The sequence below is a fragment of the Salmo trutta genome, chromosome 18 (assembly GCF_901001165.1).
Source record: "Salmo trutta chromosome 18, fSalTru1.1, whole genome shotgun sequence".
NCBI lineage: Eukaryota > Metazoa > Chordata > Actinopteri > Salmoniformes > Salmonidae > Salmo > Salmo trutta.
Genome location: NC_042974.1, coordinates 31,029,719 through 31,053,978, shown reverse-complemented (window position 1 = coordinate 31,053,978; position 24,260 = coordinate 31,029,719). Strand labels below are relative to the sequence as shown.

The window sequence follows — 24,260 nt, the reverse complement described above, 5'->3', positions numbered from 1 at the left end:
AACCCCCATCCTGTCTCATTGCCCCCCCGTGACGGCGCCCATCTGCTGCCTTTGTGCTGTGGCTCTTGTGCTTGGCTATGTGTGTGTGTTTACATGCATCGTGCGTGTGGACTGTGTGTATACCACACGCTCTGGGCCTTCCCTGGTGTCCCCCGCATGTTAAACTTTCTCCTGCTTCCCCTAGGAACCACAGACCACTGTTGTGCACAACCCAGCTGACGGCACCAAGGTAAGCCGCTACTGTACCTCTTTAATCCAACGGAGTCGCTGTGGGCTAATGCTAATGCTAAAATACCTTAGAGTGGCTAGAGCTCTACTAAGATACCTTAGAGCGATGCTAACACCATGTACACTTAAACACTCCACATCTACTGACAGTCACGCTAACTTAGTCTCACTAACCCTCAAAACACTCACAAGCCACACCTGCTGCGAGAGTCCCTCACTCGCCCAAACCACACTGGCTCAGCCACCAGAAAGCCACATACACAGTAGCCTTTAATACACACCGTTTGTACCCCACATCATCAAAAGGCTGTGTTTGGTGTGGATCCTCGTGAGCTTGCCCTCTTGTCTGCCTGGCTGGTTTGTGCAGGGTTTGTGTTCCTCTGAGGGAGCGTCCGTCTGACCTTCCGTCTGTCCGTACACCCGGGGAAGGCCTCACCCAAGTCAGCTCTCACCACACAGACTAAGGCTGTTTCCTGCTGCTATATCACTTTCTCTCATTTACTCCTTCTCTCTGTCCTCCATGTTTCTGTCCATCACTCTTCTCCGCTACAGGGCTCCACAGAGAGCTGTAACACCACAGAAGAGGAGGATGTGAAAAGTAGAAAAGGTACATGTCAAACTTTCACTTACTCTGCATGTTTTCTCACTTCTTGAATCTATATATCTGTCTGCGCAGGTGTTTGTCAGAAAGACAGAGCTAGAATGCAAGATCGGACAGTTTATTAGGTACACCCATCTAATACTGGGTCGGACCCCCCTTTGCCTCCATGACAGCCTGAATTCTCTGGGGAATGGAAACGTTGCTCAATTGGTATCAAGGGACCTAACGTGTGCCAGAGAAAAATTCCCCACGCCATTAACCATTGCCACGGTTCTTGCCATTCTCCTTCGACCTCTCATCAATGAGCTGTTTTCGCCCACAAGACTGCTGCTGACTGGATGTTTTTTGTTTGTCACAACATTCTCGGTAAACCCTAGACACTGTCGTGCGTAAAAAAGCCCAGGAGGCCGCCTGGCCATTTCTGAGATACTGGAACTGGCACGACCGGCATCGACAATCATACCACTCTCTAAGTCGCTTAGGTCACCCGTTTTGCCCATTCTAACGTTCAGTCGAACAGCAACTGAATGCCAAGATGCCTGTCTGCCTGTTTTATATAGCAAACCACGGCCACGTGACTCACTGTCTGTAGGAGCGAACCATTTTCGTGAACGGGGTGGTGTACCTAATAAACTGCCCACTGAGTGTAGATTATACATATATTTTAAAAAGCTGTAGTTATATGAGAACTGGGGTTACAAAATGATCATTCATGTGCTCCCTTGTTGTCGATCCTTCTCCTTCATTTCTTTAGAAAGATAATAGATCACGATCAAGGCCAGAGAAGCCTATGATGGCCTGAGCTAACTGTCAGGCTAGTGTCTGGGCCTGTGAACATCTGGGAGATGTAGACTGTAGCTGAGGATATATGTCTGGAGAGGGAATGATGAAGCACTGACATATCGGAGAACAGCTTTTGCTCTGGTCTTTACCGGCATCTACAGCTGCTGCGGAGAAGTCAAAGAAGTAGTTTAGTAGTTTGAAGGCTTGTATTCCTACGGAGTGAAAAGAAAATGTCTTGCTGAGAATGAAAAACTTGCACAGTAGCCTATGCTTTGTAGCCTGTGAGAGACAGAGCTGAATACTGAGCGGTCTAGCTGTGGACGTAGACTATGCTTTGTCTGAACAAACTAATAGACTAGCACATGAAGGCCTTATATGCCTTGGTTTCCCCCTCAAATCCCTAGTCTTTAGATAGTCTCCCCATTCTTGGTCTCACAGCTCCCCTGGGCTTAAAGAGTTGGCACTCCACCACTTAAACCTGTGTGTGTATTTCTCGTCAAAACTGTGTTGTTTAAAGTGGGTGTGGGGGGGGGGGGTTGGCCAAGCGGAGCATGAGCAACATGGCTTCATCTGGGAAACAAGCCTGTCCACTCAGTGCAGCGCGGACGGGGCCTCACAGCACAGCTCACCCAGGGAAAACCTGGCTTTTACGATGGCACTCTCGTGTCATGTTGTCAGGGAAACATAGCAACACTCTCTAAGACCGGCAGGCTCTCTGGCACTGACGTTACAGTGCCGACGAGCGAAAAAGGCCCCACATTCTAAGAGAGGGTGAACATTTTTCCCAACAGAGGCCTCTTCAGGCCTTAAACACACAGACAGACGCACAAAAACACATAGACATGGGAACCGGTGGAATCGTCAACCTCATACAGTGTATTTCCGGAGACCTAGTTTACAGTATGTTGTAGTAGAGAAAAGAGAAGCATTGCCAGAAGGTTGGAGGGACAGATTGGAACCCTCGTCTCCTCCACAGTGGAGATATATGATGGGTCTCTGTGGCAAACAGCACCGATGTAGTCTCACAAAGAGGGCTTTGACTGGGACGTGGATACTGGCCAAGTGGCTCTACAGTACACACTCTCTTCCGTCAATTAGAGGACATCGGCATAACTGGAATGCAAAATGGGGACAAAACTAGATATTGAAAATGTAACAGTGTGTATTGTATTTTGATTGTGAGGTGTATAGTGTGGTCTCACTCCCCTGTTTTTCTGGCTAGTTGTGATGGGCTGGGATTATATTGTGTCTCACTGTGTGTGTCTCTCTGTGTACGGTGGTGGTGGGATATATAATGTGTGGTGTGTTTTGTTAGTGTATGGTCGGGTTGGGGGTGTAGTGTTTTGTCTTGGCAAAATAGTAGTGTGTACAGAACTGTGTCTGATCCTCCTCTCTCTCTGGCGTGTGTGTGTTGCGGTGGGGGCAGTGTCTGCGTGCGGGTCTAGCGCGGACAGCGCAATGGTCAGCCAGTGCAGTGCCAGTGAGGAACAGAGCCAGCCCCCTCACTGCCTACCCACCTGTAAGTCAGCAGCAGTATCACCCCTCACCTCTCAACTCTGACCTTGGTGTCCTTTCCCCCCTTTGAACTCATTTATATTGTCCCCATAATATTGTCGCCCTAGGGCTGTCTGTCCCCATAATACTGTACCATTTAAGATTCCCCATAATGCTGTGCAATTTAAGATTTCCCCCATAATAGTGTTCCTCCAAGACTCTTCCTGTATTACTATTCTGTATTACTGTTAGGGGCTGGATTCAATCCGTAGCGCTAAAGTTCCACGTTGACTTTTAAAGGTGTTGGATTCTAGCTTGAAATATACGTATTCATTTTACCATACTAGAACTTATTGATTACTTTACATGTATAATGAATGTATATGTTGGGGTCAATGGAGGATGGATAAGAACTAGGTGTATGGAAAGTTACTGAGTGGGGAAGGAGGGGTGCAGAAAGTTTACATTCTGTCAAAACATGTTATTGTTAAATCTCATGGCTCCTAAAGAGGGAGGCAAAGGGAAACAGTCTGGTTTCAGTCCCTGATAAGGTAGGACAGCCGTGGATTAGGGAGGAGCGAGGAATTCGGGCCCAAGGTCAGGTCTGATGACGTGAGAAGGAACAGTCCTATCCCACGCACATATATTTCCACGCCCACGAATGTTCTAGCAGGAGGCGGTGCTATGACTACACCAGTGAGCGGAACCAATGGCTATCTAGATGTGCAAGGAGTTGACTCCTCCTAGTAGGAGAGTATAAATATATGTGCTTGTGTAAACATGTCTTTGTCTTTGCAGCTGCAATGTTCCCGCATCAGCGGAGACTGCATTCACGGTAAACGCTGCATATGTCGGCTCAATCGGAAATTACCTTTAAATTTCAAGTGTGCTATAGAGCGAAACTTCGGCGATACAGATTTAACCCAGCCCTGTCTCGAATGGGACTATAATGTACAACGTCCCCCTCACTATCTTCAATGGAGTTATATCAGCTGAAGAATCTTCTGTTTGTGCATATTCCTTTCACTTGTCCACCCACTCAAAAAGGAACTAATTATCACAATCACTTATCATTTTGATCAAACTATTCCAGACAAATGCATACTAAGGGTCGGCAGGTAGCCTAGTGGTTAGAGCGTTGGGCCAGTAACGAAAAGGTTGCTAGATTGAATCCCCGAGCTGACAAGGTAAAAATATGTCATTCTGCCCCTGAACAAGGCAGTTAACCCACTGTTCCTAGGCCGTCATTGTAAATAAGAATTTGTTCTTAACTGACTTGCCTAGTTAAATAAAGGTAAAAAGAAAATATACATTTGGTACAGTCATTAGCCAATGGCCTTGTCTGAAATCTGTCTTGCTTACTATTTTAAACTGTATACTAATCGTACTACATGCTATTTAGGATGTACTGTTTAGTAAAAATGAATGTAGTAAGCAACAAATATCAGCATGTTAGACTCATCCTAAGAATGCGTCATCTAAGAATGCGTCATCTAATTCCATTTGTACATTTTGGTACAGCGCATCCCCTCAGCTTATTATCAGCTGTTATCAATCACGTCGGTCTCGAAAGACGATTCTCTTCCTCAATTGTGTGCATCGAATTGAACTAAATGAAAAGCCGAAGTGAGTATGACATTGTCATTTAAAGATGTCCTCCAGTGATTTTTGAACTTTTCCAGTTACAAAGCGATATCACAAGTATAAATATAGTAAATGTTTTGAGCTAAATAGTGTTTTTTAGAAACAACCGCAAACTTCAAGGAGTTGGTCTGATGGGAAGTCGTGATGTCATCACCCTCCCTGCTTGCCTGAGGAACAATAGAGGAACATTAGAGAACAAAAGTGGAAAGGCTCACCTCACCACTTGTGATATGTCATGACTCACCTCGACCACCTATTGAGATGTTCCTTTTGTTAAGTAAATCATGTGTTAAATGAAGGTGAAAGGAGGCTGGAGTGCCACTTTAAAGCATACAAAATGTTCACATACTTTAAAAACGTAATTTTTTTGCATAATCAAAAAGCCTAATATTTAGAACACAGGTATGGGTATTCGGACATGGCCACTGACTTAAGGATCCAAAAAATGTAGGCATATTTGACCATTAAAAGTGTCCAGATTGCTGCTCAGTGACAGGAGTTAGAGAGTGTCAGTGAATCCCTTGACCCTTCCAACTCGCTTGGAGGGCCTTCCATTGTCATGTGTTGCTGATGAAACTTCCGAGGGTGACTTCCAGAGAGTGGCGGGGGGATCAATAAACCCATCAACTTTGGGACACACTCCTGACTTGAATGATGCAATTCATATTCCACTTTTAAATAAGCACCAGTGACTAGATCAATAAAAAAGTGGTCAGATGAAGCAGATGCTAAGCTACAGTACTGTTTTGCTAGCACAGACTGGAATATGTTCCGGGATTCCTCCAATGGCATTGAGGAGTACACCACATCTGTCATTGGCTTCATCAATAAGTGCATCGATGATGTCGTCCCCACAGTGACCGTACGTACATACCCCAACCAGAAGCCATGGATTACAGGCAGCATCTGCACTGAGCTAAAAGCTAGAGCTGCCGCTTTCAAGGAGCGGGACTCTAATCCGGAAGCTTATAAGAAATCCCACTATGCCCTCTGACGAACCATCAAAAAGGCAAAGCATCAATACAGGACTAAGATTGAATCGTACTACACCGGCTCTGACGCTCATCAGATGTGGCAGGGCCTGCAAACCATTACAGACTACAAAGGGAAGCACAGCCGAGAGCTGCCCAGTGACACGAGCCTACCAGACGAGCTAAACTACTTCTATGCTCGCTTCGAGGCAAATAACACTGAAACATGCATGAGAGCACCAGCTGTACAGGAAGACTGTGTGATCACGCTCTCCGCAGCCAATGTAAGACTTTTAGACAGGTCAACATTCACAAGGTCACAGGGCCAGACGAATTACCAGGACGTGTACTGCGAGCATGCGCTGACCAACTAGCAAGTGTCTTCACTGACATTTTCAACCTCTCCCTGTCCGAGTCTGTAATACCAACATGTTTTAAGCCGACCACCATAGTGCCTGTGCCCAAGAACACTAAGGTAACCTGCCTAAATGACTACCGACCCATAGCACTCACGTCTGTAGTCATGAAGTGCTTTGAAAGGCTGGTCATGGCTCACATCAACACCATCATCCCAGAAACCCTAGACCCACTCCAATTTGCATACCGCCCCAAAAGATCCACAGATGATGCAGTCTCTATTGCACTCTACACTGCCCTTTTACACCTGGACAAAAGGAACACCTATGTGAGAATGCTATTCATTGACTACAGCTCAGCGTTCAACACCATAGTGCCCTCAAAGCTCATCAATAAGCTAAGGACCCTGGGACTAAACACCTCCCTCTGCAACTGGATCCTGGACCTTCTGACGGGCCGCCCCCCCAGGTGATAAGGGTAGGTAACAACACATCCGCCACGCTGATCCTCAACACAGGTGCGTGCTCAGTCCCCTCCTGTACTCCCTGTTCACTCATGACTGCACGGCCAGGCACGACTCCAGCACCATCATTAAATTTGCCGATGACAGTCTATAGGTAGGAGGTCAGAGACCTGGCCGTGTCGTGCCAGGACAACAACCTCTCCCTCAACGTGATCAAGACAAAGGAGATGATTGTGGACTACATTAAAAGAGGACCGAGCACGCCCCCATTCTCATCAACGGGGCTGCAGTGGAGCAGGTTGAGAGCTTCAAGTTCCTTGGTGTCCACATCACCAACAAACTAACATGGTCCAAGCACACCATGACAGTCGTGAAGCGGGCACGACAAAACCTATTCCCCCTCAGGAGATTTGATTTGGCATGGGTCCTCAGATCCTCGGAAGGTTCTACAGCTGCACCAGAGAGCATCCTGGCTGGTTCCATTACTGCCTGGTATGGCAACTGCTCGGCCTCCGACCGCAAGGCACTACAGAGGATAGTGCGAACGGGCCAGTACATCACTGGGGCCAAGCTTCCTGCCATCCAAGACCTCTATACCAGGCGGTGTCAGAGGAATTGTCAAAGACTCCAGCCACCCTAGTCATAGACTGTTTTCTCTGCTACCGCACGGCAAGCAGTACCGGAGCGCCAAGTCTAGGTCCAAGAGGATTCTTAACAGCTTTTACCCCCAAGCCATAAGACTCCTAAACTTCTAGTCAAATGGCTACCCAGACTATTTGCATCCCTCCCCTCCCCACACCACTGCCACTCTCTGTTGAAATTCTATGCTTAGTCACTTTAATTAACTCTACCTAAATGTACATATTACCTCAACTAACCGGTGCCCCCGCACATTGACTCTGTACAGGGACCCCCCTGTATATATTGTTATTTTTTACTGCTGATCTTTAATATCTTGTTACTTTTATATCTTATTCATATTTTTTTAAACTGCACTGTTGGTTAGGGGCTTCTAAGTAAGCATTTCACTGTAAGGTGAACCTGTTGTATTCGGCGCATGTGACTAATAAAATTTGATTTAAAATAATAAAACGTACATGAAATTAAAATTTAAAAAATACCCCCTGTCGTTTTACAAGATTTAACCCACAGTAACAGTTAATTAGGGCGGTATTTAATCTGTTAAGTCTCGAAATCAGACCAATGCACATGGCATCTAATTAGGCATGCCTCTCCATTATTTTGAATGAAACTGTGCAAACTCCAAACATATCGCAGTGCATGGGATATCATTTAACTCTGAAACCTGCAGCCTTGCTGGCTCGGTTGACGTGGCTATCTGATGGTCTAATTAGCCCCTACACCCTGAATACTTTTCACTACCTCAGCTTTGGGACACTTGTGGTGCAGGCACTCATGAATGTCATTTTAAAACATCTCTCCTCCTTATTTCTCTGTTAGCTCATCAGACTGACACTAGTCAGCTGTCCTACACTATATATGCAAAACTATGTGGACACCCCTTCAAATGAATGGATTTGGCTATTTCATCCACACCCGTTGCTGACAGGTTTAGGATGCCACCTTTCCAACAAGTCAGTTTGTGAAATTTCTGTTCTGCTAGAGCTGCCCTGGGTCAACTGTAAATGCTGTTATTGTGAAGTGAAAATGTCTAGGAGCAAACGTCAGCTGTGACGTGGTAGGCTGAACAAGCTCACAGAATGGGACCACCGACTGCTGAAGCACGTAGAGCATAAAAATCATCTGTCCTCGGTTGCAGCACTTACTACCAAGTTCAAAACTGCCTCTGGAAGCAACATCAGCACAATAACTGTTCGTCAGGAGCTTTATGAAATGGGTTTCCATGGCTGAGCAGCCACGCACAATCCTAAGATCACCATGAGCAATGCCAAGCGTCAGCTGGAGTGGTGTAATGCTCGCCGCCATTGGGCGAATCTGGGTTTGGCGGATGCCAGGAGAACGCTACCTGCCCCAATGCATACTGGCAACTTAAAGTTTGGTGGAGGAGGAATAATGGTCTGGGACTGTTTTTCATGGTTTGGGCTAGGCCCGTTAGTTCCAGTGAAGGGAAACAATGCTACAGCATACAATGACATTCTAGACGATTCTGTGCTTCCAACTTTGTGGCAACCGTTTGGGGAAGGCACTTTCCTGTTTCAGCATGACATTGCCCCCGTGCACAAAGCGAGGTCCATACTGAAATGGTTTGTCGAGATCGGTGTGGAAGAACTTGACTGGACTGCACAGAGCCCTGACCTCAACCCCATCGAACACCTTTGGGATGAATTGGAACGCCGGCTGCGAGCCAGACGTAATCACCCAACATCAGTGCCCCACCTCACTAATGCTCTTGGCTGAATGGAAGCAAGTCTCCACAGCAATGTTCCAACATCTAGTGGAAAGCCTTCCCAGAAGAGTGCAGGCAGTTACAGCAGCAAATTGGGGGTTAATGCCCATGATTTCGGAATGAGATGTCCACATACTTTTGGTCATGTAGTGCATCTATGACAATAACGTTACCATGCTGTGCTCACGTGCTGTGTATAGACACTCTGTTTTGCACAGACGTGTTCACTGTTGGCTTTCCCTACTCATTGAAGTGCAAAACTTGACTTGGGACCGTGTCGTACATGTAGCTTCTGCCTCTCTCTCCATTCCTCTCCCTATATTACATCTTCCTCTCTTTCTCTTCCCGTCCACCAAGAGAATAAATTGTGCTGACCTGAGTCTCACTGCCCTTTTTAATGTATTTATCCCTCCCCATGGCCCTAACACAGACACCCAGCCTGACAGCTGAGCAGACCGTAGACAGACAGCAAGCTAGGCTATACAAAGGCTGAAACTCAATAGTCCAAACAGGCTTTCTCTCCTTTCGCTCACTTGCACTATTTGATGGGACTGGACAGCTGACAGCAGCAAATCCATCATCAGGTCTCTGCCAACTTGCTTTCACCTATCCTATCTTGTCAAATCAGTGCTGAATCTGACAAAGTAGATGAGCTGAAGAGAGAAAGCCATTGAAGACTTTTGAGATCAGTTGAGATTCACCCCCAGACTCTGATCCGCTCCAGTCCCCTGCTCACTAAACAGCAACCCCCTGTCCTGGAGGTGTCTCTCTCTGTCTGTCTGTACTCTTTTACTTCCCCATTCAGGCGGTTTCCTCTGTGGTGGCCTGTAACTGGGTTTAGTGCTTGACTGCTACCCCCTGCTGGCTGTAAGGCCACAGTGTCTTCACCATCTCCTGCTGTGGTGCTGTGTTCACTGGTGTCCCCTCTTTCCGTCTGTGTGACGCTCTGTCCATTGGTATATCTAAGTTGTTATTAGTGTGTATGTTCTTCTAAGTTTGGCTTCTATGTAGCATGCCCTTTATATAACTCTGTTGCTTGTGGGCATTGTGCGCCTTTCAGAGCATTGTGAAGTTATACTGTGAAGTTATACACACTATGTAACAACTGCCGTTTGAGTGGCACAGTGTTCAAGTTTGGGAAAACGGGTCTTGTGGTCCTATCAGTTGTGTTTGACGTTTTTTGGGGTTTCTGATTTGTTCGCTTGCTTACATGGTTGCCATTTTGTTGCTGTTGTCCTGTTGTCTTCCAGCCGCCCCACTGCATGACGATGCCAAGCACACATTTTGCTAATTAGAACTGTTCAGGTCTTAGCTCCTGTCTTAACTAAGACCAAGCTCTGCCTGCGCTACCCTCCATGGCCCCAGGGGGCAGCGACACGCAGCTGAGTAAGTTAGACAGCCCTGAGGCAGCTACACCACACAGAAGAGTTAGTGACACGCACTGGCTTTCATTGCTAACCCTGCCTCACAGTTAGTCAGCTGACTCAGCTATGTTTATGTGAGAGTAGCATATAGGCTACGGTACAATACCAATAAAGCCATGCATGAGCTGCTTTTTGCCAGTTCATCATTCCTGTGGGAATATGAACTGAACAAACGGAGGCGAGCTCGCAGTTTGTATATATAAGCCGTGTGGTGTGCCGCGTGGGATTTCTCGGCTTCATTGGCAGGTTGTCTGGCGTAGTGGGCCATCTGTGTGTCTGCCACTTCTCATGTGTGTCACGCTCCCAGATGACATTTCAGTCAGCCCAGTTGGGTTGTGTGTGTCACTTGTCTGTGTGGTTGAAGATTGAGGATACGCACTTGAGGTTTAGGGAACTGAAACTGTTCAACAACTCAAACGTTGCCAGGTGCTTTGGGTAGGGCGGACTATTGGAAGGAAAAGAGAGCTGGACTGCAGCTAAGTTGGGGCCTGTTAAGGTAGTTTTCATGGGCTTGGTGGTCCCCTAAAGTCCCCAGTAGTGCTGCTGTAAACTGTGTTCTTGTACAACCAAATAAAAATAGGCATCGATGACATTGAGAGTGCAATGTCTCTGCACTCAGTACCATACAGGAAAGGGCCAGTGCACTAAAGGAAGCATGGTGAGGGAGGGGGTCTGCATGCTGGTATTTGTGACCGGAGCACTCCGAGGGTTTCTAATCGCATCTGGCCATCTCTTTCTCTCCTGCCGTTCTTCTTTCTCTGTCGTTTTCTGAATTTCAGCTCGCAAACAAGAGATCATCAAGATTACCGAGCAGCTGATTGAGGCCATCAACAACGGAGACTTTGAGGCTTACACGTGAGTTTATAGATTGTGTGCATACATTTAATTAGCTCCTAGTTTTGACAGATGAATAACCACTATCCCTGCTGATTTCCCTCTAAATGACTGGAGTAGTATGTGGAATGTGAGAGGTGCTGATGATACGGTGCCTTCAGAAATTATTCATACCCCTTGACTTATTCCACATGTTGTTGTGTTACAGCCTGAATTCAGAATGGATTTAATATATATTTTTTCTCTCACCCATCTACACACATTTCAACCATGATGACAGTGAAAAAAATGGTTTTAAAAACAGCAAATGTATTAAAAATGTTAATTACATTACGTAAGTATTCACACCCCTGAGTCAATCAATATGTTAGAATCACCTTTGGCAGCGATTATGGCTGTGAGTCTTTCTGGGTAAGAGCTTTGCACACCTGGATTGTACAATATTTGCACATGATTCTTTTTAAAATTCTTCAAGCTCTGTCAAGTTGGTTGTTGATCATTGCTAGACAAACATTTTCAAGTCTTGCCATAGATTTTCAAGCCGGTTTAGGTCAAAACTGTAACTCGGCCACTCAGGAACATTCAATGTTGTCTTGGTAAGCAACTCCAGTGTATATTTGCCTTGTGTTTTAGGTTATTGTCCTGCTAAAAGGTGAATTAATCTCCCAGTGTCTGCTGGAAAGCAGACTGATCCAGGTTTTCCTCTAGGATTTTGCCTGTGCTTAGATCTATTCCATTTATTTTTTATCCCAAAAAACTCCCCAGTCCTTGCCCATGTCATGCATACACATAACATGATGCAGCCACCACCCTTATTGAAAATATGAAGAGTGGTACTCATTGATGTGTTGTGTTGAATTTTCCCAAACATAACACTTTGTATTCAGGACATTAAGTTAATTTCTTTGTCACATTTTTTGCAGTTTTACTTTAGTGCCTTGTTACAAACAGGATGTATGTTTTGGAATGTTTTATTCTGTACAGGCTTCCTTTTCACTCTGTCAGTTAGGTTAGTATTGTGGAGTAAGTACAATATTGTTGATCCATCCTCAATATCTCCTATCACAGCCATTAAACACTGTAACTGTTTTAGTCACCTTTGGCATCATGATAAAATCCCTGAGCGCTTTCCTTCCTCTCTGGCAACTGAGTTAGGATGGATGCCTGTATTTTTGTAGTGACTGGGTATATTGATACACCATCCAAAATGTAATTAATAAACTTCAACATGCTTATATTCAATGTCTGCTTTATTTGTAATTTTTAACCCATCTACCAATAGGTGCCCTTCTTTGTGAGGCATTGGAAAACCTCCCTGTTCTTTGCGATTTAATCAGTGTTTGAAATTCACTGCTCAACTGAGGGACCTTAGTAGTCATTCAAAAATCACTATTATTGCACACAGAGTCCATGCAACGTATTATGTGATTTGTAAAGCACATTTTTTACACAAACTTATTCCCGCTTGCCTTAACAAAGGGGTTGAACACTTATTGACTCAAGCTTTTTAGTTTTTATTAATTTGTAAACATTTAAAAACATAATTCCACAGTGCCATTATGGGGTATTGTGTGTAGGCCTGTGACACAAAATCTGTAACACATCAAAATGTAACAACAAAATGTGGAAAAGCCAAAGTGTGTCAATACTTTGTAAAGGCACTGTATGAATGAATGAAAATGTTGTTTTTGTGTCAAATCGCCAATTGGCAACCCATCCCTTATGGGATTAATTGACACATTAACAAACATTACAATAATTCACTATGGTAACTAAATGATCATTCTTCTTCCAGTGTTCTCTGCATTGCGCATCATATAGAGTGAAAAAAATACAATACATCAATATATAAGTCAATAAGGTTATCCAAACAATTATTACATCCCTAGAGCAGTACAATAATATACATACATACACACTGCATATATACAGTTGAAGTCAGAAGTTTACATAAACTAGTTTTAATGACTCCAACCTAAGTGTTTCAACCACTCCACAAATTTCTTGTTGACAAACTATAATTTTGGCAAGTCGGTTAAGACATCTACTTTGTGCATGACACAAGTAATTTTTCCAACAATTGTTTAGAGACTGTATCACAATTTCAGTGGGTCAGAAGTTTACATACACTAAGTTGACTGTGCCATTAAACAGCTTGGAAATTCCAGAAAATTATGTCATGGCTTTAGAATCTTCTGATAGGCTAATTGACATAATTTGAGTCAATTGGAGGTGTACCTGTGGATGTATTTCAAGGCCTACCTTCAAACTCAGTGCCTCTTTGCTTGACATCATGGGAAAATCAAAAGAAATCAGCCAAGACCTCAGAAAAAAATTGTAGTCCTCCACAAGTCTAGTTCATCCTTGGAAGCAATTTCCAAACGCCTGAAGGTACCACGTTCATCTTTACAAACAATAGTACACAAGTATAAACACCATGGGACCACGCAGCCATCAAACCGCTCAGGAAGGAGATGCGTTCTGTCTCTTAGAGATGAACGTACTTTGGTGCGAAAAGTGCAAATCAATCCCAGAACAACAGCAAAGGACCTTGTGAAGATGCTGGAGGAAACTGGTACAAAAGTATATATATCCACAGTAAAACGAGTCCTATATCGACATAACCTGAAAGGCCGCTCAGCAAGGAAGAAGCCACTGCTCCAAAACCGCCATAAAAAAGCCAGACTACGGTTTGGAACTGCACATGGGGACAAAGATCGTACTTTTTGGAGAAATGTCCTCTGGTCTGATGAAACACAAATATAACTGTTTGGCCATAATGACAATCGTTATGTTTGGAGGAAAAAGGGGGAGGCTTGCAAGCCGAAGAACACCATCCCAACCGTGAAGCACGGGGGTGGTAGCATCATGTTGTGGGGGTGCTTTGCTGCAGGAAGGACTGGTGCACTTCACAAAATAGATGGCTTCATGAGGAAGGAAAATTATATGGATATATTGAAGCAACATCTCAAGACATCAGTTAGGAAGTTAAAGCTTGGTTGCAAATCGGTCTTCCAAATGGACAATGACCGCAAGCATGCTTCCAAAGTTGTGGCAAAATGGCTTAAGGACAACAAAGTCAAGGTATTGGAGTGGCCGTCACAAAGCCCTGACCTCGATCCTATAGAAAATTTGTGGGCAGAACTGAAAAAGTGTGTGCGAGCAAGGAGGCCAACAAACCTGACTCAGTTACACCAGCTCTGTCAGGAGGAATGGGCCAAAATTCACCCAGCTTGTTGTGGGAAGCTTGTGGGATGCTACCCGAAATGTTTGACCCAAGTTAAACAATTTAAAGGCAATGCTACCAAATACTAATTGAGTGTATGTAAACTTCTGACCCACTGGGAATGTGATGAAAGACATAAAAGCTGAAATAAATAATTCTCTCTACTATTATTCTGACATTTCACATTCATAAAATAAAGTGTTGATCCTAACTGACCTAAGAGAGGGAATTACTCGGATTAAATGTCAGGAATTGTGAAAAACTGAGTTTAAATGTATTTGGCTTAGGTGTATGTAAACTTCCGACTTCAACTGTACACATACATACATACATACATACATACATACATACATACATACATACATACATACATACTTACTATAAACAGACAAATAAATACAGAAAAAAAGAAAGAAACAGAAGTCACTTGAACTCAGTCTGACACAAAGAGAAGATTCATATGGTAGACAAGCCTATACACAATCTATATACACACACCATTAACCACACAGAAGATAAAAATGTGTACTATTTAATTTTATGTTTAACTGTATGTCTGATTTCCCTTCCAGGAGAATCTGTGACCCCGGGCTAACCTCGTTTGAACCCGAGGCTTTGGGAAACCTGGTGGAGGGCATGGACTTCCACAAATTCTACTTTGAGAACTGTAAGCATCTCTTATCAACAGGGAACTAAACATTGTAGTGTCATTCCATGAATAGTGGCTTTTGGGTAGTGTCCTTTGGTAAAAATAAACTTTTTCATTTTAACATTCTGTCATAAAGAGCACATGTTCAACTTCATAACAAACACATATTCCCATCTCTTACTATAAAAGTGAACATTAAATGAATAGCCCACTGGACAAAAAATTGTTGAATCAATGTTGCTTCAACGTAAATTAGCAACATATTGTGATGTGGAATCTATGTGTAAAATACAGTGGATTTGCAAAAAGTCAGCAACTGTTGTTTTGAGGGTGAAATTTCTACCACAGGTTTATGTCATCATGGTGACCAATTTTCACCTTATCTCCACTATCAGAAAAAAAACTATAGGCTGGGCAGCACCTCCTACTGGAGAATTGATGTATCTACAGCAGGGGTATCAAACTCATTCCATTGAGGGCCTAGTGTCTGCGGGTTTTTGGTTTCAATTAAGACCTAGACAACCAGGTGAGGGGAGTTCTTTACGGATTAGTGACCTTAATTCATCAATCAAGTACAAGGGAGGAGTGAAAACCCGCAGACACTCAGCCCTCCGTGGAATGAGTTTGAGACATGTGATCTACAGCTGTCTCTTTGTTCTCCTATCCAGCGTTTTAACCAAGCCCAGCCCTGCCAATGTGCTATCGTGAGAACGACTGTTGAGTCTCCACTTAAAAAACTAAATAGATTTACTGTTACTATCGAAATCATTCCAAAAGGGTAGGTTTAACAGAGCAACAAGTTCATAATATGTTGGATTCACATCGCTATTTCAACCAAAAATCAAAGTTAAAGAATAGGACTAAATCAAATCACATTTTATTTAAAGTGAGTTTAAAGTTTGATCTGATTTGATTTAGTCGTATTTATTTAACTTGGTTGGGATGGAGACGTGAATCCAACATACAGTATCAATTATTCATTTGTAGACACACTGAAATTAAAGCCCAACTAAGTCAGTGGCACAGATCACACTATCCAAGGAGAAGATAATCTCCTTCAAATGTGGTTATTTTGTTGCGTTGACAACCAAGCACAATTCAATATAACAGTCGCAATACAGTAACTTGTCGACCAATTAATAGATTATATGTTGGATTCATGTCTCCAACTCAACCAAAAATAAAAGTGAAAGAATAGGATTATGCCAGTTACTCAGATGGAACTATCCAAGCAGTAGATACATCTCCTTTAAATGTTGATATTTGGTTGCTTTGTAAAGTTAAGACAATCTTACAAACTATTGTAACAGTAGTTATTCAACCTTAAAGGGTAGGTAGCATAAATGTAACCACATGTAACATATGGATTTGCATTACATGCTGACCCGACCGGACACGTCGCATGCACGAGTGTCGCAAAATAAATGTAGAAATCCATGTTATTCAATTATTGCACCCACACTGCTCGCGTGCGCCAACGAGCATCTGCCTTGCCAAGGGCTAAAATAGATGTCATTCCTATTTCTGACGCAGATCGCACTGAAAGTCCTGCCTCTCCCATCTCCTCATTGGTTTATAGAAGCAGGTACCCACATGCCATCTCCTCATGGTTATACCCACGTGGTTGATTGAAAGACGAACTGTTTTGCCGGTAGTCATGGTAATACTATGAAAGTGTAGATGCCGATCACCATATTAGTTCAAAGATGAAAAAGTCTGGAAGGAGGAGAGATGACTAGAAACGATTCGGTTGGCTGTTTTATGTGTAGATTAATTGTCAGAGTAGGGGACCTTGTGCATTTCAGGTAAACTAACAACTCAATGTTTATATCCCAGGAGAAATTAGCTAACAACAGCAAGCTAGCTAAATAGGACAAATTAGCTAGCAAGTGCAAGCTAACTAGCTAAATTGCCATACATGTTTAATGCTTTTCGACCTGTCCCCAAATGAATGTCATTGGTTCAGAGTTTGTTTTGATATTTTAACCTGCGTGTCATGATTGCGTTTGGTGTAGGGGAACAAAATACATTTATGCACGATAGCACACGCGCGCAGCCGGTTTGGGTTCCGTGTTAGTATACGCATCAAAAGTCCCAATGCCAAGTTACACCTCATTCTTCTATTTTTTGAGTTGTTACATAAAACCGATCAGAATTCCGAAGTCATGTCTGAAAATGTTTTTCCCGGGGTGTGATGTAATATGGAGGACCCGGCAAGCCAGCGTATTCCATATAATGTACACTCCAAAGGAAATAACTTTAAATGTATAGATCGTTTGCACTCATGACTACTGGTTTCAATTGAATTTTCCGCTAACTTACAAGCAAATAATTTATGAATGTATTATTACAAATCAACTTGCAAGGTTGCCAACCAACTGCTCTGCTAAAGTTAGCCCTACCAGCCTGCTAACTTTAAGTTAGCATTGAATAAATCAGCGAGTTGCTATCAACAACTAGCTTACAGCTACATTAAAGTAAACCAATGCCATCTAACCAGTTGTCAAAGAATGTTAGCTAAATGCAGTTATTTTAGCCAGCAAGATAGCCAGCCAGCTAATGTTAGCTATTTAGCCAACTAGCTATTAGCCGTGACAGCCTAGCTAACCACCACAGTTATGGTCGGCAAGCTAGAGCCCAACCACTGGAGACCAGCTACCTAGAACATAACTAACACAACACAACTAAAACATAACCTACGATTAAAAGCAAAGGGAGAGCAGATTTACAGATTGATGGTTAGGGTGTCCGATGGTAAAATATAAAAAAATAGCTCAGCTTGAGCTAGCTACCGAGCTAGCATACGAACTCGGTAGCACAGATTAGATCCTCCATATGACGTTGAGAAATAGTGCATTGTGGGTAGTTTAGAAGTTATCCGGGAAATAAGTAAATAAATATGTAATAACCCCAAAACATAACTATGTTTGTACTTATAGGTAACCTGATCGTGACTACAACTAAGTTACTAAGTCTTTGACCACACTGTGTTGTTACATTGGTGAGTAAGAACTCATGCTTCCTACCCTTTAAAATGAGGAACACATCCAGGGCCACATTTTGAGATTACTGTCTCTATAAATGTCTTCCTATGTAACAATAGAAAGCGTGCATGTTCAAGATAGCATGCAAAGGCTGCAGGTCTATGGAGATCTTCACAATTGCTTTAATAATCTGTGCAGAATCTCAAATGACATTGATCACTTGTGCCACTATTTTTTATGTAATCTCAACTGCAATCCAGGTCATTTGATTGTGCTATTAGATGAAGCACAGTGATAACACATTAAGGTGTTGAATAAAGAAACTAAATATCTGACATTGTATTCCCATTTAAACTTTGTTGTGCTTTTAGATGGTTGAAAGTATAGTGATGAAACACTGAGAATTCAATCAACTTTTGGCTGTATTTTTGAGTGGGTTAATATAGGTTGTTATCTCATTGATGAACGCCTCAACCAAATATTATCCAATTGTCCACTTTGACATTTCGTGGTGTGCCCAGTGGGAGTGTTGACTATCTTAAATCAGGCTGTACTCTCCGTGTGACATGGGGAAAGGAAGCTTGTTGTGTGCAACAGGGAGGGGCAATTGAATGTAAGCTAAACAAAAGATTTGAACTTGTTGAAATATTTCTGGCCTCTCTCTCTATGGGCAACAGGGTTGACTTGGTATGCTCGAAATGCTCAGTTGCTCACTCAACAAAACACCAGAAGAAAAAAACATCTCGCCTGCTTTTACACTACGATATTTTTAAAAAATCATTTAAAAAGGGATTGTTTCACCATATTAAAACGAGTTCTGTTCATGTTACGGGGTTGACCTGAAACCTGACTATTGTCAATTAATCACCAATGAATAACTAGGGCTTTACAATGGGTAAAGTGGGTTAAAAATCATCCTAGAAGTTGGACCTTTATTTAACTAGGCAAGTCAGTTAAGAACAAACTCTTATTTTCAATGACGGCCTAGGAACAGTGATTGATTTTACCTTGTCAGCTGGGGGATTCGATCTTGCAACCTTTCGGTTACTAGTCCAATGCTCTAACCACTAGGCTATCTGCCGCCCCAAGATGATGTGAGACATTCCAAAAGAAAATGTATAAAGACACACTGCTATTGCAATTTTTAACATGGTTTAGTGTAGTTAGAGCATAGATGTATGTGATCCAACTGTAAAATGTGTTTTATCAAAATGTATGCCCAATGTCTGAAAGACATAAGACACTATTCGTGGCGCGACCCTATTATGTTAATTGTTGTATTTTTTGAAGAAAAAAACAACATATACCAGGTAAGTCACTGAGCACACTATTTTACGCTAAAGGCCTGGTAACCATCTTTCTCTGTTGGAATCTAATCAAGGAAGAAGTGCATGAAGCCAACACATGTAAGTAGATGACTGAGTGTGTCCGTGTCTCCTATGTAGTGTTGAGCAAGAACAGTAAGCCGGTCCACACCACCATCCTGAATCCCCATGTGCACCTGATCGGGGAAGACGCGGCCTGCATCGCCTACATCCGCCTCACGCAGTACATCGACAGCCAGGGACGACCGCGCTCCTGCCAGTCAGAGGAGACCCGCGTGTGGCACCGCCGCGACGCCAAGTGGCTCAATGTGCATTTTCACTGTTCAGGAGCGCCTGCTGCACCTCTCCAGTGAACCTTTACCAGACACAGGTACTGACTGCAGAGAGCTTTATTCTAGGTTCTGTCTACATGTGTGCCCTCCCTCACACTCATGTACTGAAGTGCTGATACATACATGTATCTTTTTGTTTATGTAAAAGAAACTCCTCAAGCCAAACCTTCATACCATAACAGTACACAGCCTATATCTTATTAACGTTATAGTCAACAAACAAGAACTAATGCGTTAGTAAACCCACAATCAAATCCATGTGTACAATCACGCAGTACAGGGTACAGTTAGCAGTTTAGCAGTTACACAGGCGGGTCCCGGTGGCAATAAATTAATAAAACCGAAAGCTTACCTTGACTTGGAAGAATTGCATTTTTGGATAGCCTTAGCCAGCTAGCTAACATAAATAGCATTCCTCTCTGTTTGAGTCAGGTTGTTTAGGCTAAATTAGCTGCATTAGTTATAAAAAGAAATACAATGAAATATAGCTAGGTCTCTATCTTTGTTGCTCTCCTTAGTTTTTGAAGAAATTAATTTGGTCAAAACTGTTCAACTATTGTCTTTCTCTTTGAGTCTACTACTCACTGCACTTTATGCATTGCAGTGCTAGCTAGCTGTAGCTTATGCTTTCAGTACTAGATTCATTTTATGATCCTTTGATTGGATGGATAATATGTCTGTTCATACTGCAAGAGCTCTGATAGGTTGGAGGACGACCTCCGAAAATCGTCATAATTACTGTGTAAGTCTATGGAAGGGGGTGAGAACAGTGAGCCTCCTAGGTTTTGTACTGAAATCAATGTAGCCAGAAAAGGAAGGAAAATAGCTGTCTTTCGGCTACACCATAGTGCTACCGTAGAGAGGGCTGTTGATGCTACTGTAGACCATTGCAAAACAGTGATTTGGTGACATTTATCTAAAAAGGATAACTTTTTTAATGTTTCAATATATATAAAAAAAGGAAATTTAGTGAGTAGGATGGATCTCCCCTTCCTCCTCTGAGGAGCCTCCACTGCTGTATATAAACCTATTATAGTGTTGTAAACTCAGGAGTAGTTTGGAGAGGCTGCCCTGTGCACTCCCCACCACTCTCTCTCTCTCTTTTCCTCAGCTTTGCCTGAATTCTGAAGCCGATTGGAACATTTCCTCTCAGTGGTTGGATTGGCGCCTGGAGCCCGGCCGGAAGAGACCGCTTGAAGTTTACAATCCTTGGGGGAAAAAATTTAAATAAATTATATTTAAAAGCCAACCGACAACACCACCATAACCAATCCAGTCCAACCCTAGCTAGATGTTGGGGGCCCGTCTGGGGCCGAGGCCCTCCCCTCAGGACAGTGCATGTTCTGACGCCCACAGGGGGGCGCGGTCTTGTTCTTTTTTCATGGATCCATATTTTTTGCCCTTTGTTTGGAAAGGTGTTTAAAGTATTAACATATGTACAAAAAATATGAAATTATTAAAAAAATGTCACATTTAATCAACAACAATGATTAAATATACATTTTCTATATAAAAAAGGAGCACACACACTAATATTAGTGGTGGTTGTTTTTTGGTTTTGTTTCACAATGAATCTAGTTCTTTTCTTTCTTTTTTTGGATGCAAACAAATGCCAGGAGGGAAAATGTAAGAAAAAAAATAAATGATGATACTTAGTATTAGAATTAAGAACACCAAAGTGTAGACTTTAGGCCTCTTTAGGCATTTAAATACATTGTCTTAATGTAGATGTATGTTTTTATGGGTTAGGTGGGTTTCAGAAGGGACAGTGTTTTAGTATTCGTATGTGTTATTGTGGAACTCTTAATTTTTATCCCCTGAATGATGCTTTATTTGAAGGTATTTTGTGTTTGAAGAGGATCGTTTTTAAATGGGGACCTTATTTAATATAGTAATGTATACATAGATATTTATAAGGAGAAAGGGAAAAAGACTCTTTACTTTCAGAGTTTGGAGAATGGATGTGTGAGTATGTGTGAGAGTGAATGTGTGTTCTCCTGTCCCTATTCAGGCTCTTCTGCAGTTTGATACATACACACACTCTCACACAAGGCCCAAACTCCAGGCCCCTGTGCTGTGCCCTTTGGGTCTATAAACCAGCCTGCTCCTCCAGCTTCAGCCACAATCTCCTGACCAGCACAATCTGAAGTTGCAGAACACTACCATCGGTTTTCAGTGCTGAGTTTGCCATCTTCCTTTTGGCCTCTAGAGGGAACATCACACAATCAGTCAAGCCAACTGATACTATTCTGACAAGAGGCCCCAACCCACAAACTCTGAAAGCTCGCATACCTCTCCCTTGTATCGTTTCCTACTATGATTTTAGCATGTTTGATCAATTTGGGGGGGTTGTCTAAAATGGCCTGTACTGTTTTGCACATAAATTTGAGACTCAATGCTGTTCTGTTCACTCCCCAGGTGAACGTTTCTGCAACTTCAGGTTAAGCTCGCCCACTCCTGGGGTCTCTACCTGTGTTTCTATAGCGAGCGACCCTGCTAATCAGCTGTTTAGCTTTTAGTGCCACTCAGTGTGACGATGTCACCCTTTGCCTGTCTCTTGTTTTGGTCCCCGTCCTGTTCTCTAATGTATATTATCTTTCTTTGCTTGCCGTACCTCTCTTTAAAAGCATGTGAAAATGAGAATGCAGTAACGTGGGGTGCTGAGTTGACCCGTGGCGTGTCAGACCTCTGGCTGGGCATAAGATTGGATGGGACGGTGGAGGCTGGGTGCTGGGGAGCCACGGTGAAAGCAATCAATGGATTGGTCCCTTTGTCACGGTTTCTGTTGTAACTGTTCTAGATGTTAGTGTTCTTACTGGTGGTATTATTATGAGTGATCTGAGTTTTCTTTTGAGATTGGAGCTGAAATATGGGGAGTCAGTTGAGGTGAGGGATGGGGCTCAGGCTGCGAGCAAATCACACCCTGTCCAACCCCCCACACACATGCAGACAATGCCACAATACACATGGAATCAACACTTACAGTGTACTCCCAATGCAAATTATATTTGAATATATATGGACAGACACACAAAATAAACACACTCGAAACAGTCTCACTTTAAAAAACATTTTTGTGTTGATGGTAAAACATTGGAACAGTGTTTTTCACCGTGTTGTAGTAACTTGTGTGTGACTTTGTACCGCCAGTTGGGTGAAACTTGCCGTTTACCCCTTCACTTCTGTGCTAAGCACCTCCATAGTACTCGTGTTCCATTGAACCTGTCAAAGGCTGGGTACCAAAAAGCTGAAAAAACAACCTACCGATGATATCAAAAATTATATCAAAACGTGTTGAAGGAAACATGTTAAAACAAAACGTGCTGTTTTTATCACGAGTCACATGTGGCCCCACCCACCCTATTGCTTGTGCCGCTGGGTGTCGTGACATATCTGCCATGCCATGAGACTATTCCCCTTTGCACCATGACGCGATGTATACAGTACTGAACTATGTGATGTTTTTTGGAGTAGTTTTCCTGACTTTGCGCTGTGGGCATTGACCTCTCTCCCCCACCGGGCCTGATGCTTCCATTCATTGTGTATTCACACAGCCATGGGAATGTTCATGTAAAAGAGTATAATCATCCAGTTTATTTTAATTCTTAAAAATAATTCAAAGGGAAGAAGAGGAGAGAAATAGTAGTTACTGAGGGAAGGACAGTTAACCTTTGATTATACTATACCTTACTGGCCAGCAGGATAGGGAGAGACTTGATATAAAAAACATTTTTTTTTAAAGAATAATGAAAAATAAATATTAAAAGCCAGACTTTAACAAAAATATATATGCAGTTTTTTGAGGAAAAATATGCATGTCTTCTTTCTAGTAATATTTTTTACTGTCTGTGTTTACTTAAGAAATGGAAATCTATATATGTTACCTGCACCTTCAAGGTCAATGAAAATGGCTCAGTCTCAAATATTGAAATTTAGTGATGTATCACGTAAAGAAAAAAGTACAAAAAAAGCCTTAGCTTGGTATGTTTCCCTTTATTTGTAAATGTACTGCATTGTAACCATATAGTGAGGGGATGCATATGACTATACTCTGAGTTTTCATTTGGATGCTGGATTTTTGCATGACCATAAAATAAAGAAAATCATTAGTTTTAAACTATCAAGTGTTTGTTTGAATGTTAGTAGATCATATCTTTGTTATTTAAACAAGAAACATTGAATAAAATAACATTTCAACATAAGTTGTGTCCGGTTTGTCATTTTCTTGTGAGTGTGTGCTAGTCCATCCTTCCAGGATCTAAACGTTGCATCTTGTGTGTGTCAATAAATCACAAGAATATTACTGTTGAGTACATTACTGAATTTAGAGATAAATGGGAGGCTATTCTCAACAAGTGTTATTTTGACCTAATGCTACTTCTAATAGAATAATCTTAAAAGGACAGACAAGTAGTCCAAACAGAAACTGAAGTAAAAAGGAAAATCACAGAGACATTTCTAACAAAGCACAATGTGATGAGATCTTGTAAGAGAAAGTAGACACATTCACTCTGACATTGAAGCAAGACAAGCTAAGAACATTTTGAAGAGATGAAGTAGACTATAGAGATGGCAAG

General features: G+C 42.6%; 1 protein-coding gene across 13 annotated transcripts in view; it reads left to right on the top strand.

The window, feature by feature from the left end:
- The window catches only part of LOC115153189 (calcium/calmodulin-dependent protein kinase type II subunit gamma), a 136,411-nt gene extending 112,526 nt beyond the window's left edge, over positions 1-23,885 (top strand). For 5 of the 13 annotated variants that reach the window (XM_029698354.1, XM_029698358.1, XM_029698359.1 and 2 more), the window contains 6 exons: positions 781-835; positions 3,039-3,131; positions 11,113-11,188; positions 14,966-15,060; positions 19,472-19,721; positions 20,795-23,885. In XM_029698354.1, coding sequence (XP_029554214.1) covers positions 781-835; positions 3,039-3,131; positions 11,113-11,188; positions 14,966-15,060; positions 19,472-19,704 — 552 coding nt within the window. In that variant the 3' untranslated portion in view covers positions 19,705-19,721; positions 20,795-23,885. Of the gene's footprint in view, positions 1-184; positions 230-780; positions 836-3,038; positions 3,132-11,112; positions 11,189-14,965; positions 15,061-19,471; positions 19,722-20,794 lie in introns of all 13 variants that reach the window. The other 8 variants (XM_029698353.1, XM_029698356.1, XM_029698361.1 and 5 more) reach the window with 3 other exon arrangements.
- The last annotated feature ends 375 nt before the right edge of the window (positions 23,886-24,260 follow it).